This window comes from Pempheris klunzingeri, chromosome 12 (genome assembly GCF_042242105.1).
Source record: "Pempheris klunzingeri isolate RE-2024b chromosome 12, fPemKlu1.hap1, whole genome shotgun sequence".
In the NCBI taxonomy this organism is placed as follows: domain Eukaryota; kingdom Metazoa; phylum Chordata; class Actinopteri; order Acropomatiformes; family Pempheridae; genus Pempheris; species Pempheris klunzingeri.
In genome coordinates, this window is record NC_092023.1 from 3,655,239 (window position 1) to 3,673,130 (window position 17,892).

Below are 17,892 nucleotides of genomic sequence, written 5' to 3' on the forward strand. Positions count from 1 at the left end.
CCCCCGAAAAAGGTGGACGGTTTGGTTGGAACTGGACAAAACAAGCACAAGCAGAGGTTTCGAAACCAGTAAGGCAATTTTAGACACATCTCCATGTGTGAAAGTTTGGCTGAGAGTCTGTGCCAAACTGCCTCCACCACCTGCTTCTGACAGTCAGAGACGGTCAGCAACCAAAGCAGAGGCTCCAGACTGCAGCGTGATTTAGATTTAGGGAAAGTACAGAGCAGTTTAGCCTTAAACTTATAAATGACTGACACGAAACCAACCACGGGTGCTGCATGTGATCCTCAAGACTCAGAGCAGAGAAATGTCGGTGGCACAGACCCAGAAGAGGAGGAAAAGTGCACGTGTGCCACAGAGGATTCACAGAGGGAGATCCCGTCTCTGCAGGAGCTGGAGGAGGTTTTACATTCAGCTCCACGCTCCTGTCGCCACGCAGACGAGGTGTGGCCGAACCTCTACCTGGGAGACATGTGAGCGTGACCTGGTTTGTTCTCACATGTGTGAGTCTGAACTGATGTTGATGCTTTGATGGTGTTTGTCGTTTGTGTCAGGTTCATGTCCCACGACAAGCTGGGGCTGTGGCAGCTGGGCGTCACTCATGTGCTGAATGCAGCGCACGGAAAACTCTGCTGTAAGGGCAGCGACGATTTTTATGGAACCACAGTGAAATACTACGGAGTCCCGGCAAACGACCTGCCCACGTTTGACCTTTCACCTTTTTTCTACCCTGCTGCTGAGTTCATTCACCAGGCTTTGACGTCAGGAGGTGCCGTGAGCTGCCACACATCTTCAGAGGTGACACTGCAGAGAAACTCCCTGTATGTTCACTGTCTTTGTGTCTTCTGTGGTTTTCCAGGAAAGGTGTTTGTGCACTGTGCCGTGGGTGTGAGTCGCTCGGCTGCGTTGGTCCTAGCCTATCTGATGATTCATCACCGCCTCAGTCTTATGGCCTCTGCACGCTGTGTGCAACAGAAACGCTGGATTTTCCCAAACAGAGGCTTCCAGCGACAGCTCATAGCCCTCGACCGAAAACTGCATGACGAAAGGTTGAAGGAGGCAAAATAAAACAAGGCGTTGCATCCACATGACTGTCCTCATTTACACCACGCAGGGCCGTCTCCATTTGTACCATTTACTGTATGTATGGACTACACGGCTCAGCTGTGCCCCCCGCCCTCGTCCTCTCCTGATGTGACCTCGGGGGTGACAGAGAGAGTCCCTGTGTTTTCCCCTGGCATCAGTGAACGGCGCAATCAATGCAACAGCAACATTAAATAACTCTACATCCAGTCAGAGAGAAGCCACTGAACACAGAGAGCTAATTTTGGAGCCGAGCGGCATTCAAACGAACACCTGCTCGCGTCTCTCAGCGAGCTGCAGACTCCACTGGTGGTGGAGGGACAGTGGACACAGGCTGTGGGAGCAGTCTGCTGGAGGAGCGCTCTGCAGTGTGGGCAGAATGTCAGGGAGCAGCCAGCCACGGGACCTGGTGCTCATAAAGGAGCTAGAGCTCATCTTGGATTCCTGCACGCTGGAGCTCACACCAGTGGACGAAGTCTGGCCCAACCTGTACATAGGAAATGTGTGAGTGCCTCGTGTTTGTGGAGTCTGCTGCAGGGGAATCTCATCTTTATCGTCCTGTAAAAGTTCAGAACTTGTGTGTCTAAATGCTTCTTAATGACACCGTTCCCTCTTTTTTACTCCCTGTGCTCGTCTCTGTTTTGTGTGTTTTTCAGGGCCGTGGCACAGAACAGAAAGACGCTGCATAAGCTCGGCATCACTCATGTCCTGAACGCAGCGCACTCAAAGCAGGGCAGCATTGGTGATCAGAGTTTTTACGGGAACACGTGTGTTTACTTTGGCATCCCGGCAGAGGATTCAGACCACTTTGACCTCAGCCTGTACTTCAAACCTGCGGCCGACTTCATCCATAAAGCCCTGAAGAGCAAAGATGGTAAAATATACAAATGTGACGCCTGTTGTTCCATCAAATGTTTCTAGTTTTGGACATTTTCCTCTATTTTCTTTCTCGTTTCTCCACCCTGCTCTACAGGAAAAGTGCTGGTGCACTGCATCATGGGCGTAAGCCGGTCGGCCACTCTGGTGCTGGTGTACCTGATGCTGCGGCAGCGTCTCCCTCTCAGAGACGCTCTGAGGCGAGTCGTCCAAAAAAGAGCCGTTTTCCCAAACCAGAACTTCCTGTCTCTCCTCCTCAAGCTGGATGAACAGCTGACAGTCAGACGGAGGCTGTGTCCTCTTCTCTGAAATCCCTCTCATCACATCAGCCACTGGCCACCACAAGACCTCTCTCTCTTTCCACTCTAATCAATGCGGACACAATCTATAAATATTGATTTGCTAGCTCTAGTTAGAGGTGTGAGTTTGATGGAGGTGAACGCCGGATCCATATTTTTATGTCTAAGTTTAACCTCTGGTTACCGCAGCAACAGTCATGTGTCGTGAAATATTGTAAATATGTGAGTATAGTGTGTTTTTTTCATATTTAAACTGTCAGTGTTGTCAGACATGTCCACAAGTTTTGTAAATACAACTTTATGTCCATTAAAGACAATGTTTGAAATGTTTTGGCTGGATGAATATGAAATGAATATTAAATGTGCATTAAACTGTGCACATTACATGTTTAATAAGACATAACTTATGATGTCCATCTTTCATAATCCCCCTTAAACCACAGATTTTGTTTTTGTTTCACACAGATCATTTTGCATGAACACCATCATGTCTTCTCCTTTTGCAAACACTTATTAGATCATATTTACTATCACCAGTCTGACATTAACAGTAACAGATTGTTATAGTACACTCAAAAAATTACATTTTCACAAAAGAAAGAAGAAAATATCTTCGGTAATGTGAATAACTTCAGCTTTCTCAATGGATTTCAGTGTGGACTCATTACAGCTGGGGGGAATATAGATAAAACAACTAAAAAATAGTTGTAAGTATAGAAGTGGAACGATATATTAAGACAAAAAACAAAAGTTTGCAATAAAAAAAAAAAGATTAAACTTTTTTTAAAACCTGTAGCAAATGTTACATTAACTGTCTTCTCCTCAAGTAGCTGCCTACATTTTTGATCTACGGTAAAAAATACTTCAGTATGATGTAATCAAGATAAGAAATAGAGCGTAAGTTAACACGTCACTGATGAATGTTGTTCACAGCCTCGATCATATTTCAGGGCAGCAGGCGTGACTCTGCTGGCTGACAACACAGAGGCTCAGCGGTGTGTTACATAACAGTCTGCAGTCATGGAAACTCGAACTAATGTTAAAAAGGACGGGACCACTTTGTTGTCCGTAACAATCGCACTTCACTCATGTAGTCAAAGTGGATTAAATGTTAAATGGTTTTAAGAAGCTGACAAACACATTCTGCAGGATGTTTTTTGCCGCCACTGAGTGTGTGATTACAGAGTTATAAAAGGAAACAGGCTTATGTGGGTGTGAGTGTTTGTGGAGAAATAAGAGTGAGCGCGGCAGGAGAGGAGTTTGTGCTGTCTTGAAGTGAGGTAAGTTCATGTGATTCAGGTTTGTTTGCACTGGCTTCACCGCTGAAGGTGACTGCATGCATTAGAAAAGGTCACCATGAGAAGTACGTGTTTAAAAAAGCAGCAGTGGCAGGGGGACTTTGTATATCTAATTTATAATTCATACAAAGTGAACGCCTATTATTGTATAAACGTTTTATTTGGGTGTGTTTGTGTGTCAGCATGTCTCTTAGGGATCCACCATATGAACCTCCGTCTGTCTCAGAGCTGCAGGAGTTCCTGCTGGCAAATAGACGCCCCACTGGACATGTCAATCAAGTGTGGCCTAACCTTTTCATAGGCAACGAGTGGGTTCACACACATGCACGCGTGCATCTATACGAGCGTCCGTCACTCACGCAGATCCAAACGTGTGATTGTCTTTCAGGGTTGCGGCTCGTGACAAGGGCGCTCTCCACAGTCTGGGCATAACTCACATTGTGAATGCTGCTCACAGACCCCCCAACACCGGCCCCCATTTCTACGTCAACACGGGCCCACGTTTCTACAGAGACATGCCAGTGGATTATTATGGGGTGGAGGCTGATGATGCCGTAGAGTTTATCCTCAGTCCTTTCTTTTACCCAACAGCACGATACATCAGAGCTGCACTGGCCATGGGAGGCAAGTCAGTCACACTTCCAGCTCTCCTAGTCTGTGATTACATGTTATTTTATTGTGAGCTTTAGATATGTGTAAGATATGTGTTAGATTGTGCAGGTGTCCCTAATAAAGTGGCCACTGGGTGCATATTTTGCTGCCTATCTGGTGCTGAAGGTAACAGTAAATGCCTCTGTCCCAGGACGGGTGTTTGTCCACTGTCTGATGGGTGTGAGCCGCTCTGCCACGCTGGTGCTGGCCTTCCTGATGATTGTTGAGGGCCTGAGGCTGCAGGAGGCGGCGACTGCCGTCAGGCAACACAGAGACATCTGTCCCAACCCAGGCTTCCTGCTGCAGCTCCGCAGTCTCGACATGCGTCTGGAGAGGGAGAGGAGGAGGAGACGACAGGCACAAGCACTGTAAAGCCACACACACACACAAAGCCACGCACATCAACACACATATGCACACAGACACACATATATCTATTGCTACAGTGGTCATTCAACCCAGAGGGAGGAAACACCATCTCTGACAGAGCTGAGGCAAATTCTTTGGATGAACAGGAAGCCAGTGGCACCTGTCAGTCAAGTCTGGCCAAACCTGTTCATTGGAGACGAGTGAGTAGAAAAATCACCACCAGCAGCTTGAAATATTGAACTAAGATATGACATCAGTCAGTGTGTGCGTGCTGTGTGTGTGTCTGCAGGTCTGTGGCACGAGATAAAAACACACTCTCATCTCTGGGTGTAACTCACATACTTAATGCTGCAGCGGGCCGACAGCGGATCAACACGGGTCAGCGCTTCTACAGTGACCTCGACGTGGTGTACCTCGGCGTTGAAGCTGCAGACCATCCGGATTTTAACCTTCGACCTTTCTTCAACCCCGCTGCACAGTTCATAGACGAAGGCCTGAAGCGAAACGGTCAGTGTGCACATGAGCCAGCAGACGCCAGTTCATGTAAAGAGCAACATAAACACACTTTTTGAGGGGAAAAAGCAAAATTGAAATACAAATCAGACAGATAGATACGATAATCTTAGTTCCTGCTTCATGTTAGGAAACTACTGAGCATCTCAATTAGTAAACACATGCATTTAATCACATACAAGTAGGTGAAAAAAGATGAGACAAGATAATTTAATATGATATGTAATCTGATTGTGGACGTACCTGAAGCAGTAGAGTGGACCTATTTTTAAAAACAGTGCATTGCGATATACTGGAAAAGACAAATCTTCAAAAAAGTGGTTGATTTATACCTTTAGATTTATGTTTAAAAAGTCCTGAAGACTTTTGGGCCTCTCTGCTCTGTACAGTTGTTGTCTTGCACCGTGTTTCTTCCAGGGAAGGTGTTTGTGCACTGTGCCATGGGAGTCAGTCGCTCTGGAGCGCTGGTTCTAGCGTATCTTCTGCTCTGCCAGGGCCTGTCGTTGGTGGAGGCCATCATCGCCGTGCGTCTGAACCGAGACATTGGACCCAACTCTGGATTTCTGGAGCAGCTAAGGCAGCTGGAGCTGGAGCCTCAGTGCACGGAACAGACGGAGGAGGAGGGCACCGACTCATCGTGACGGAGCTGCTTCATCTGAATGATGATTTTCTGTAAAAACTATGAAATCTTACAAACACAAAAATGTCATCTGTGTGTCAACTGTTACAAAAAGAGCTCAACGTCTGAGCCAACAACAGCCAGTGAAATACAACATGGGAATGTTGTGTGTTTTATGTCTCCAGGAATAACTCTACACCTGTCCACACATTAGTGACTCTCTTACAATGACAACAATACAAAGTGCTTTCCATAAAAACATTACAAGCATTAAAAGGACATTTAAATACAATAAAAAGCAGAGACAATTTGAAATAAAATAAAATAAAACAAAACAAAACTAAACTAAACTAAATTAAATTAAATTAAATCAAAACAGGCTAAAATAGAATAAGGCAGGTATAAATTTAAAAGTATAAAAGTTACAGTGCAGTACTAGAAATGAATGAAATATCAGATAGGACATTAATGCAGTTTTCTGGGAGTTTATTGCAGATATGTTGTGCATAAAAACTGAACGCTGTCTCTCCACGTTTAGTCTCGGCTCAGATTTGTCCCAGTCGATCTGAGAGGTCTGGATGGTTCTTAGTAAACTCCTTTTTGTTTTCTGGCATCGGTTCTCATGATTCAGTGTGTTTCTTTACCACACAGGCTGAAGGAAAGTAATCAGAGTCACATTAGGAAGGCTTTGAGAAAGCATGTGTGTGTGTGAGTGTGTGTGTGAGTGTGTGTGTGTGTGTGTGTGTGAGAGAGTGTGTGTGTGAGAGTGTGTGTGTGAGAGAGAGTGTGTGTCACGTTGTTAAGGTCAGGTGTTGTAGCCCAGCTGCCTAAAAATATCAACTTAAACACAGAGCCCGAGAGAGCAGTTACCATTCCAGATCTGTATTTCAGCATTCACTCACGCTTACTTACTGTGGAGGGAGGACACACACACACACACACACACACACACACACACACACACACACACACACACACACACACACACACACACACATGTCCACTGTAGGAAAGTTGAGGTGATGGTCTGCGATCCTACTCAGGGGTGGATTTAAAGCTTTAAACAGTGACAAGACAGAGGTAAGGACTTTTTTTTCTGCCATAGTTCTTTAATATAAGTGAGTGAAGCTGTTGAGTAAATGAACACAGACTTTAAAAAGTCAATATCAGGAATAGATCAGACACCTGAAGTGAACCAGCTTCAGCTCATCCTGGGACATCACAGCACCGTTTTACTCCAAACCTCTCTGAGGAAGAAGTTTGTCAGCTGGTGTAGAAACTAGGACCTAAAAAAAACTAGAAATAATAGAAAAGTTAAATGTTAGTCCAATTCTAAACACACACACACACACACAATAATTCATTTACTGTATTATTATTATTATTTAAAATCTATCATCACTTAAGTGACTGTATTGACTTGCCGTAGTATTTAATAATCACTTGAACTACAAAGAGCTCTTGTTACATCCAACAGCTGATGAGTGAAGTTTTGAGCTCCTCACAAGTATAACTGTATTATTATGTATTGATAATACAAGTTGGTCAATAAAAATGAATTCAAGTTATGTATGATTGATGTATTGTATGTTTCAATTATTTTTTAAATTAGATATAAGTAAATTTAATTTATCATAACTATTTCAGCTCCTTACATCCTCCATAGGTAGGTGGCACACCATATAGGCTTCCATTATTGATCAATCTGCAGATTATTTTCTCGATTAATCAATTGTTTGATCTATAAAATGCCAGAAATAGTAAGATAACAGTTATTTTGCCTTCATGTGTCCTGTTTTGTTCAAATAAAACCCAAATAAATTCAGTTTAACTAAGTAAACCAGGTGTTGGTTGCTGATTGACTTTCTGTTAATCGAGTAATTGATTACTTGACTAAGATAATATCACTGATATTATACAGTATACTGTAGGTGTTAACGTTTCACCTGGAAAACGTGAACACAGATGCACAAACGTGTGTGTGTGTGTGTGTGTGTGTGCAGAGGTGAGTCATGTCCAGAAGCAGGAACCCGTACGCGGCGGTGCAGGTTGACCCGGACAGCGACTACATCACCCCGGGAACCTTAGACCTGGAGCAGCTGTTCTGGAGCGGCACCGGGGCCCAGTATGCACACGTCAACCAGGTCTGGCCCTGCATCTACATCGGGGATGAGTGAGTAAATGCACACAGAGAGCACAAGAGTCAAAACTCGTGACGGCAGCTTCAGATCGAGACTGTGTGCTACGTGAAAACAGGAAAACAGCTCTGGAGCGGCCTGGTTTGAAGGACCTGGGGATCACACATGTCCTAAATGCAGCAGAGGGAAAGTGGAACAACGTGCTGACTGGTGCAGATTACTACAAAGACATGGACATCCAGTACCACGGCGTGGAGGCTGATGACAAACCAACCTTCAACATCTCCCAGTACTTCTGCCCTGCAGCCCAGTTCATCCACGAGGCCCTCAGCAGCCCACAGAGTGAGTCCTGGAGCAAACCACAGCCTTTCTCTGGAGAGGAAGTCTCTAATCACTCTATCCCATCTTCACTTCATTGTGTTCCAGACAAGGTGCTGGTGCACTGCGTGATGGGCCGGAGCAGGTCAGCGGCCCTGGTCTTGGCGTACCTGATGATGGAGCACAGTTTATCGGTGGTGGACGCTATTGAGCACGTGCGACAGCGCCGCTGCATCCTTCCCAATCACGGCTTCCTGAAGCAGCTCCGAGCGCTGGACATCACGTTACAGGAGGAGAGGCTGAGACAAAGAAGAGACCAACAGCACACAATAGATAAATAAGATTCCTATTTACAATTTACTACTTCAGTTTTTCCTCTGAACTCATCTCAGATATACAAAAATGTTCCTGTAACTATTATTAAACTTGTATCTTGTCTCATTAAGTGAATGAAGACAGATGTTATTTGCATCTGTGTGTCAAAGAGAAAATGAAAGAGTATATTTTGTGTTTAATGCCTTCTAAATTTATATTTTACTAATTACTTTAAACCAAACCATGATCTTTTCCTAAACCTAACCAAACTGTGACTTAGAAACTGATAATAAAAGGAAAACTAATCTAAAATAAAAACAAATAAATCAATAAATGATCCTGCTCCTGTGTGATTTTCTGATGTCTAAACAATTCAGCTTTTTAAAAAATTGCAGCCGTGTGGTTTTTAGTGAGAGTTTTTATCGGATATCTGTTTGGTAGATATTAATAAAAATGATCTTGGATTGAAACTGAAGAGAAAAATTCTTTGCGATAACAAATGTTATATATTAAATAAACATACTCAAACAGACAAGCAGTAGGATCAACCTTTTATGGTTTATTTGTCAATTTTAGGTGGCAGTCTCGTACAGCATGGGCAACTTAAGCGTTACTGAAATGCGTTACAGAAAATATTGCACAAGACTTGTTGGTGTATGTGAACGTTTGAGGAAACACTGTTTAACAAAAGGGACAATACGCATAAATTTAGTACCAACAGAAATACGAGTAGAGCATGTCTACTGTCGATTCAAGTATTCAGTGTAGCTCAGATCACGATGTAAATGTTTGGCCCCATATCGCAAGTGAGTAGTTGAACAACTGGGTTGTCAGCAGACAAAAATATTAAAATCCGATTAGGTAAAAATGTATATTTCCATTTCATTTATATCTAATTGAGCCAACGAGGAGATGATCCTGAAATTGGATTATTTATATTCTATGATGTTGCGAGAGATCAACATACACACAGGCCATTAATTCAAGTGAATCATAAATCCAGAAAAGGTCAGTTTTAATGCCCACTGTCTTCCTCCAGCATTCAAAAATAACATCAGCTACCTCGCATGCATTACAGAGATGATGTGTGTCCATCTGCACGGGCCACCATCACTGGTCAAACTGACAAATGCAGGTTCGTGTGAAACCTGTTGGCCTCTGCAAACTGTGCAACATTTACAGAGAAAGAATGGAAAAAGGCACTCGTTAGTAGAGGCACCTGCCCCCAAAAACAGCGCAAGGAAAGATGCAAATTTCCACAATGTTGATGTTGAAGGTGACTTCTGGATATCGTTGACACATCTGACATTTAACGGAGATCACAGGACGTGAGACACGTCGCAAAATTGTGCGCTCAAAAGGAAAACATTTGGCCAGTTAAATCAAGTATAAAATAAAGAATAATTAACTTTAAAAAAAAAAAAAAAGCTAGTGATATTATACTTGCACAATTTGTCACATTGTGGCATTAAGCTCTTGTGCTTTGATTCTGTCCCCAAGAGGAAGAAACAACAGATTTGTTGACAAGAGCGCTGATGGACGTCAGGTCAGCCGCACGCTGGCAGTGTCACAGCTGAAATACATCGTAGAAACAATCCATGAAAACAAGATTTCCCATTTAGATCGTTTATAGAAAGAAAAATGATCATGTCCCTTGTTGTTATTGTGAGCAAGTCTTCTGTGGCTCTCGGCCGTGTGATCCTCTAGCGACCCCAGGTGGACAACACAGACACAGACACACACGTCAGGAGGCACCCAACTAATAACTGGTGAGAAATTATGAGCCGATGAATTAAAAAAATAAAATAAAAACGTAACATGGACGGTTGGCTGATTTTTTTTTTTTTTTTTTTTTTTTTAAAAAGGGGAGAGAATTGAGGCTCAAATTGTTAGAAAATAGCGAACATTATGGGTCAGAGTTGCATGTGGCGGGTGAGTGTGAGGCTTCAGGTTGAGGGAAAAGCTGGACCGAGCTCCTCAGTTGAAGTCCGGTTTTTCTGGGAAGGTGCAACCTGCTCTTCTGATGATGACGTTGGCAGCGTAGTGTGCCGCCTTCACGCACTGATCCAGGGCTTTCTCTTGGACCAGCTGAGACAGGAAACCTGCACCACAGAGGAAAACCTCAACAGAAATCCACAAACAACAAAAGAAAGACCAAAAAAACAACGTATGAAGGGATGAAAATCACAACAAGGGAAAATCTTACCTCCTACAAAGGCATCACCTGCACCGTTGGTGTCAACGATGTCCTTGGGCTCAATCTTCAGCACCGGGAATGTCTCAATCTTGTCACCTGAACAGGCACAAGAGGGAACAATTATACGTGTATAGTACACCTCTAACAGAAGAGAAAACACTGAGAAAGAAGAGGAACACAAGGAAAGACAAATAAAGATAAGAAAATCTTACTCAGGGCCATTGCGGTTTCATCTTTCCCCTGGGTGAACACTACAATCCTCTGTCTCTTTTTGTTGGCTTTAGGCAAAGCCTGGGCTTCCTTTGCAATTTCCTTGATGTCCTTGGTCTACAGACAATGTACATATTAAAACGACATGCAGATAATGCACAGAACACGTGAAGAATGCAGCGCTCATCGTGTGAAAATGCTAAACGCGACTGTCAGCCCACTCACCTCAAACTCTTGCTCTTTAGCGAATGCAGCTGCCTCCTGGGGAACAGAGAAAAGACAACATCAGGGTCTGCTGGAGGTAAAGCTCGACACAAGCTGGTGCAGCCATCATGTAGAATATCTGTATGGTTGCACTGTGGAAGTCTGGCTTACCGTCTCATTGCCGAACAGCACGTCGACATAGGGCATAACCTGCATGAGGTTATCCTTGAAAAACTGGCAGATGAAGGGCGCCGAGAGGTTCAGGCAAAACAGCTTGTTATTTTCAGATGCATGTTTCGCCACTTTCAGGATGGACTCCAGAGAGACGGTCAGGAAGAAGCCCTGGGAGCAAACAGTGACACTGGGTCAAGACTGATCGGCCTTTTATATCTTGACGGGCTCTAATGAAGCACATGAAGTAAGGTCTTGAACAGAAACTGCACCAGTATGTTCAAAAATCTCCCAGTGGCTCTTCTGGTGGTTACAGAATCAGAATCACTTTAATAATCCCCAGGGGGAAATTGCTTTTTGTTACACACAGCTCCAAAAGAATAAGAATAAGAATACACTTCAAACACAAAGTAAAATATAAATATATAAAAGTATGAATAAAAAAAAGGATAGAGGTAAATTACTGCACCAGGTGAGTCCAGAGTCATACATAAGGTCACTTACATAAGGGAAGTGACTGTATATGTGTTGAAGCAGTAATTTGGCAGCTACAACTTACGGCAATGTAGTAGACTTTAGCTTTTTCCACCAGCGCCCAGTTTTCCTCCAGGTCTAGATGCTTGTCCTTCTTATAACAGTTAGCAGCAGCTAAGTTAGCCACCAGAGATCTGAGAGGAGGAAGCAAACCAAAGAGGTGAACAGTTACAGACAGATGAGATTATAACGAGCCAAAGTTTGATTTTTATATAATTACCCACCTGTTGTCTCCAGTGATGCAAGCTGCACACGTCCCTGTGGGCTCCTCATCTTGTTCGTAGTAGTGCGCGTCGATGTGGGCCTCCTCGGCCTTCTCCTTCAGGATCGACCCAAACTTGTCTTTGCCGATGCAGCCAAAGAACGTGCCCGCATTATGGGGCTCTTGGATCATCCACTGCAGACAGAGAGGACAGCTCGGATCAGCGTCACTGATGTGGTGACAGAGCAGCGACTCGGTGAGTTTGTGTGTCCGTGACTGACCTGAGCAATCTTTATAGAGTTCTGTGTGGCTCCTCCAGCATGGTACTCAACTTTGAACTTCTTCACTAGCTCGTCAAACCTACACACGCAGACAAAACCTGTAATTCACATAATTCATACTTCCAAAACAAGATTCAATGTCATAACATTTGGTCACTTCTGCTGGCTGAGTCCTGACCAACGTCAGTTAAGGCTGGGTACTGAACATGAAACACTCCTGACCAAACTGTGTCGAAGGTCGATTCTTCAAAAAGGAATGGTCACAACATTTTTGGAAAACACACGTATTTGTTTTCTTACAGAGAATTCGATGAAATGAAAATATGAAGCTGCAGCCAGAAGATGATTAGCTTAACTCAGCATAAAGACCGGAAACAGCAGACTGCTTCTGCTTCCCTGTTTCTAAAAATTATGCTAAGCTACGCTGAGCACAGCGTCCCTCGGGCTGGAGCTGAATATTTAGAGGATAGATATGAGAGTGGCATCGAACCTTCTCACCAAACTCTCAGCAAAGAAAGCGAATAAGTACATTTCCCAAAATGTTGAACTATTCTTGATTATTTATTTATTTACTATTTCTTGGATCAGACATTGCTGCATTTAAACTATTAAATATACATAAAACAACATTAATATTTAAAAAACAAACACAGTTTTTATCACTTGTTGACAAGAGCGCTCGCAGCAGAGTCTGAAGGCGTCCACCTCTGTGATGGATGTTGCCTGTTGGACTGTACTCTTTGCAGAAGGCACATTTCTTCCAGGTAAAACGTGCAAAATACATGCACGAGTGATAATTGATCATACGATTGGAACCATTCGTGCCTGTTACATAACATAGCATCGCTTTGATGCTCCGCTTGGGGCCAAAGCATCTCTAATTTGCCGTGTCAGACGGTCTAAATATAGCAGACGTAACCTCCTACTCTAAGATATGCGTTTGTCTTGTTTTATGCGGGTTTCAGCGTTCGTCACAGCGTGTTCAAATGTGTAACTGGAAATTATAGTGACTGCTGTTAAAGGAGCTAATGGTTTCAGGGGGGAGGGGGGCATCTGGGAAATAGAGAGGAAAATTGAACAAGGGCAGAAATCTCTCTTTTTAAAAAAAAAAAAAAAAAAAAAAATCCCTTGCAGTCTGTTGTGTTTTCACCAGAAACATCCAACAGATCAGCACACTACACCTGACAGGCTGGAAAAACAAGAGTGTCTGGTCTTGTACCAGACACAACTGACATGTTAAATGAGTGTGGACTTACACCTTCATACATAACAGGTGACCAGTGGCTTCACCATTAACACCATCTGCACCCACTGAGCTCCTGACAACACTGACGACTCTTAAGTCATGAGGACAAACCTTCCCTGACGTAGAAAGCTGGCTCTTTTTTTTTTTTTTTTGGCTCTATCAAATCCTCCAAAACATATATGCAGTGTAAATGTGACTCTTATATTATACCAAGCACCATTAGGGATGTAAAATAAACATTACTAAAGGATGACATGACATAATAAGCATGTGGAGAGCCAGAATACATTAGTATACTCAGCCACACACAACTTTCTTATCTCCTGCTGTTAAATGTTTGCCTTCTGGCTCTTGTCTCAGAGGGACTGGGAGGTGAAGTGTCCTCGTTTGCTATTGGCTGAGACCGCCTCTCTGTGCTGGATCTGGTGCTCTGCCATTGGCCGTCTATAAAGGAACGGAGGTCAGTCGTGGTAATTTCTTGCGTGCGCCTGTTTTGACTGGCCCACTCCAGAGCAGAGAGGCCCGAACACGGTATGAACTGAGACACATGCATGCTCTCCCCCGTGCACACTAAAACCTTGTAGGAAAATGTTCTACCACAACCTACATCCACCACGAGATGATGCAATGTAGGAGATACGTACAGGGCTTTGTGTTTGTCCTCTGCCAGGATCTGGTCATTGGGTTTCAGAGTGTACCTGCAAATAATTAGAGGAGGAAAAACAAGCTTTAGTTTCCCCACAGCAGTGGGAGCATGCTGTTTTACCACATTTAAAAAAACACACACACACACAGAATAAGAATCTGGATTATTCTTATGTGGATAAGGCTCGCCGACACGGTGGTGGAGCTGCCAAATGGGTCACTTTGATGGAAAATGTGATTAACGAAATCCTTCAGCTATTAAGTCACAGGCAAAGGCTTTGAGTAACTTTGGGGAAAGTGCCTTTGTTTTCGTCGGATCAATATGTTGGTCAATAATTCGAAAGAGAGTGCAGGCGTCTTGAAAGAAAAAGGTGGGTTGGATATTAAGGTCCTGCTTTATTCTATGTGATTGAATTGGAACTGTGGTTGGTGGGTTTAGCTCTAATCCAGGAGTTTACGTAAGCGGTTTGAGAGTGGACTCTGAGCTGGAACCCTTTGTCCTGGTCAACTCGGTGTGACAGAGCTTGGACAGACCAGAAAAGCACCCCTCTGACTGTCCAGGCGACTACTGATGGATCCCACCGATTCAAAGAATACAGAGTAAACAGGTACACAGAGAAATAAATCCTCTTAATTATTACAGCAGAGGTGAGGATCACTGCTCTTGAAGGGACCCCGAAGCCTTTAAGTTCAACTTAAAAGGTAAACTGACTGTTTGCAGACTACACTGATAAACTCAGCTAGAACAGACCAATCAGCATCATCTCAATGTAAAGCAACAATAAACTACCTCATTTTAGGATTAATTAATTATTAAAGCAATAAAATCTGCTGGACACACAGCTCTGCTGACGATGACCATCAGCCAGCTGTTTCCTGTGCTCTGCTCTCTTGTATCGTTATCTTGCATCTCCACTGATTAAATTATAGCACAGAGCCTCTTTCTCTTACGGTCAGCCCTTCGGTGGAGCGACCCCACTGATACTCCATGTCTTTATTTCAACTGCTGTGATTGGGGCTCTGCTTTAGGGAGATTTTCAGCAGCAAAAAGACGCAGTTCATTCAATATTAGAATAAAAAGAATCCAAATATTCGTCATTTGTTTGCCTGTATGATTCTAGGGATATAAATGGTGCATTAATTTAACATTTTCATGTAAATGTAGTAGTTTAAAACCAGTCAGAAGTGACGACTACAACCAATGACGACAATTTTCTTTTTATTCCACTGCTTCAGTCCTTTAACTTACTTGTCCAAGAAGTCTTTATCCACCACAGCACTGATGTCCAGTAAAGGGTTTCCCATCCCAAAGAGTGCATTTGGGCTGAAACATTAAAACATAAAACAATCAAACACAAACCTCACGAAGAACTGGCTTTAACATGACAGTAATACAGCGAACGTCTTGCATGAGTCCACGTCGTCTCGTCCTGTTTGTCTTTTCTTGCTGCTCTTAATACTTGAATAGTTATTCAGTTAGAATAAGTTACACCTTTAGCCTGATTGGTTGACACCCTAAAAGAGCTCTTTTCACAGTGTAGCAAAACAAAAACTGATTGAGCTGGGTTTTTATCCCCACAGTCAACCACTGATTTGCAAAACCCACAGTTCTGTTTCCATGTGACTTGAATCCCATGACTTCCAAGCCTCAGCTCACGCAGAAAGAGAAGCAGAAACAGCACACGTCAGACAAACATGCATCAGTAAACATTACAAAGAATATAAACACGGATTGGCGGTGAGATCCCAGTCAGTCGTGCGTGTAACCAAGTTATGACATTACAACATCAGGGCAGCAGCAGCAGGCTGCATGTGTCCCTCTGTGCAGCCGTGGGGGGAGACCGGCACGCACAGGGTTTGAATATCATCGCAAATCATTGTCCTGTGATGCTAAAAGACATCATTTTAAAAAACAGCAGAGCTCAATGAGACGCCTCTGAGCTTTGTGGCGACAAAAAAACAGTCCCACTGAAATCGGTTTAACACGTCAGCAACCAATTAAATGGAGTTAGTCTGCAACTTTTGCTCCTGAATAATCTGTGTTTAATGACTGCAGAAGCACCAAGACACTATGGTGGACTGTTATTGATACGATATATTCAGATCTGAGTCTCGGTCTCGCCTTCACTCCCCTCACATGCTCGTCACCACAACCTTGTCGTGTTGCTGGGAAAACCCCAGATGGAGCGAGTCTCTGAACGACAGATCCCATCTCCACATGAACGTGAGCCGACATATTTTCCCGTCGTCTGAGGACATGATTTGATGCAGCAAGGAGGAGGAGCAGCAGGGGAAAACAAAAAAAAATAAAAGAGTATGGATGCCACACAGATGGGTTTGTGTCTCTGGAGCCAGCAGATACCACACCCTCACTATCATTTCCTACAGCACATACATCTGCCAATATGCAGTCAGATCCTGGGCTTGTGGAGCCAATTACACTAAAGCAGAAGCCATGCCTGCCTTTTACATTAATTCTCTGTACGCTGTTGTGGTCTTACCTTGCAGAAGACATGCTGTCCCTCCCTCTGTGTAGCAGCTAGACACTGACAGACCTGTTGAGCAACCTAAAACCGGCTCAGAAAGAGCTAGGCTTTGAAAAAACTTCACAATTTCAGCTCAGTGTGCGGGTAGATCGATTTCCCCCTGCAACCACAGCTCCACCTACTCGGGACCGACTGATTGGAGGCATCTGCAGGAGGGTCATCACGGTCTGCCTCTGTCCGGTGATTGGCTTATTTTGCCTGGCTTGGCTCTTTTGGGGCTAAATTACATCGTGAGTAGCGTGCAGATGGCGACACGTGCATGATGCGGCAACAGCATGTTTGAAAGGTGCATTAAAACAATGCATTTGCACAACTACACAGGCTACTTATTGATTCACAGTTTTTTTTTTGGAGCTGGTGCAGGATGGATCGGACATGCTTCCTCTGCAGAGACCCTTGGCAGTGGGTCCGGAGTGTCCAGATCGGTCCAAGCATCCCCCCCCTGCAGCTCCTAAACATGCAGGAGCAGGTGGTGGTCACGGTGGACTCATATTAGATGTTGGCACATTTGCTCAAGTCAGCCAACAACAACAGTGCGTGTATGTGTGTGTGTGTGTGTGTGTGTGTGTGTGTGTGTGTGTGTGTGTGTGTGTGTGTGTGCGTGTGCGTGTGCGTGCGTGCATGTGACCCCACGCTAGCCAATGTTAAAATGTAACTTCACCAGAGGGACTTTACACCCGCCGCCATCAGACCCCGAGCTCCTCTCCTGCACACGTTTCATGGTCTCCAGAAACAAACCAAAGCATCGCCACGTCTGTGTGCACACTCACAACACCGTGAAGTGGAGATCTGACACATTAAAACAACTCAGAGGAGGTCGCTCCGCAGAGAACAAGCTAGCTTGTTAGCTTTAGTTTTTAGCTCTCGGTCACCTTAATTTGGCAGGAGCCTCCTTGGTCGGAGTTTTTTGCTTCTTCGCCTCCTCCTTCTCCTCCTCTGGCAATTTTCTTTTCCTTGCTCTAGGTTCCTCGGAGGCCATGGCTGCACGGACACGCTGCGCTCACCTCCACCGGTGTGGAAACGCGGTAACGATAACGTGGGGTGGTTTATCGAGGATGCCCTGAGTGCAGCCTGGCAGGCGCAGCTGTGACGTCTTCACAGAGCTCAGCCAATCAGAAGCCGTAAATTTGGGTCACATGTCCGCCCCCAGAGAGAAAATAATAGTAATAATAATAAT

The 17,892-nt window shown here is 44.2% G+C and overlaps 3 protein-coding genes across 6 annotated transcripts; 2 read left to right on the forward strand and 1 right to left on the reverse strand.

Moving 5' to 3' along the window:
• The first annotated feature begins 69 nt into the window (after positions 1–69).
• LOC139210979 (dual specificity protein phosphatase 13A-like) lies at positions 70–2,510 on the forward strand. 3 transcript variants are annotated; one of them, XM_070841210.1, is made up of 3 exons: positions 70–473; positions 555–798; positions 1,740–1,792. In XM_070841210.1, the coding sequence occupies exons 1-3, from the start codon at positions 247–249 to the stop codon at positions 1,770–1,772; spliced, it is 504 nt and encodes a 167-aa protein (XP_070697311.1). In that variant the 5' UTR covers positions 70–246; the 3' UTR covers positions 1,773–1,792. The 3 variants fall into 3 exon arrangements, with proteins under 3 accessions (XP_070697311.1, XP_070697309.1, XP_070697310.1); XM_070841208.1 differs by lacking the exon at positions 1,740–1,792 and adding an exon at positions 860–1,337 and having other exon boundaries at positions 555–769; XM_070841209.1 differs by lacking the exons at positions 70–473; positions 555–798 and adding exons at positions 1,070–1,587; positions 2,057–2,510 and having other exon boundaries at positions 1,740–1,957.
• Positions 2,511–3,735: 1,225 nt separating this feature from the next.
• Positions 3,736–8,674, forward strand: LOC139211283 (uncharacterized). The gene is made up of 10 exons (XM_070841571.1): positions 3,736–3,864; positions 3,945–4,180; positions 4,359–4,575; positions 4,654–4,776; positions 4,866–5,083; positions 5,507–5,726; positions 6,360–6,370; positions 7,719–7,881; positions 7,965–8,188; positions 8,273–8,674. The coding sequence occupies exons 1-10, from the start codon at positions 3,740–3,742 to the stop codon at positions 8,503–8,505; spliced, it is 1,770 nt and encodes a 589-aa protein (XP_070697672.1). The 5' UTR covers positions 3,736–3,739; the 3' UTR covers positions 8,506–8,674.
• A 341-nt stretch (positions 8,675–9,015) lies between these two features.
• On the reverse strand, positions 9,016–17,771 carry adka (adenosine kinase a). Of its 2 annotated transcripts, none has more exons than XM_070841206.1 (11): positions 17,588–17,771; positions 15,419–15,493; positions 14,169–14,222; positions 12,279–12,357; positions 12,020–12,192; positions 11,821–11,929; positions 11,262–11,432; positions 11,112–11,147; positions 10,889–11,003; positions 10,686–10,772; positions 9,016–10,581 (listed from the first exon to the last, which is right to left on the reverse strand). In XM_070841206.1, exons 1-11 carry the CDS (start codon positions 17,692–17,694, stop codon positions 10,457–10,459), a joined length of 1,131 nt encoding a protein of 376 aa, XP_070697307.1. In that variant the 5' UTR covers positions 17,695–17,771; the 3' UTR covers positions 9,016–10,456. The 2 variants fall into 2 exon arrangements, with proteins under 2 accessions (XP_070697307.1, XP_070697308.1); XM_070841207.1 differs by lacking the exon at positions 17,588–17,771 and adding an exon at positions 16,671–16,924.
• Positions 17,772–17,892: the final 121 nt, after the last annotated feature.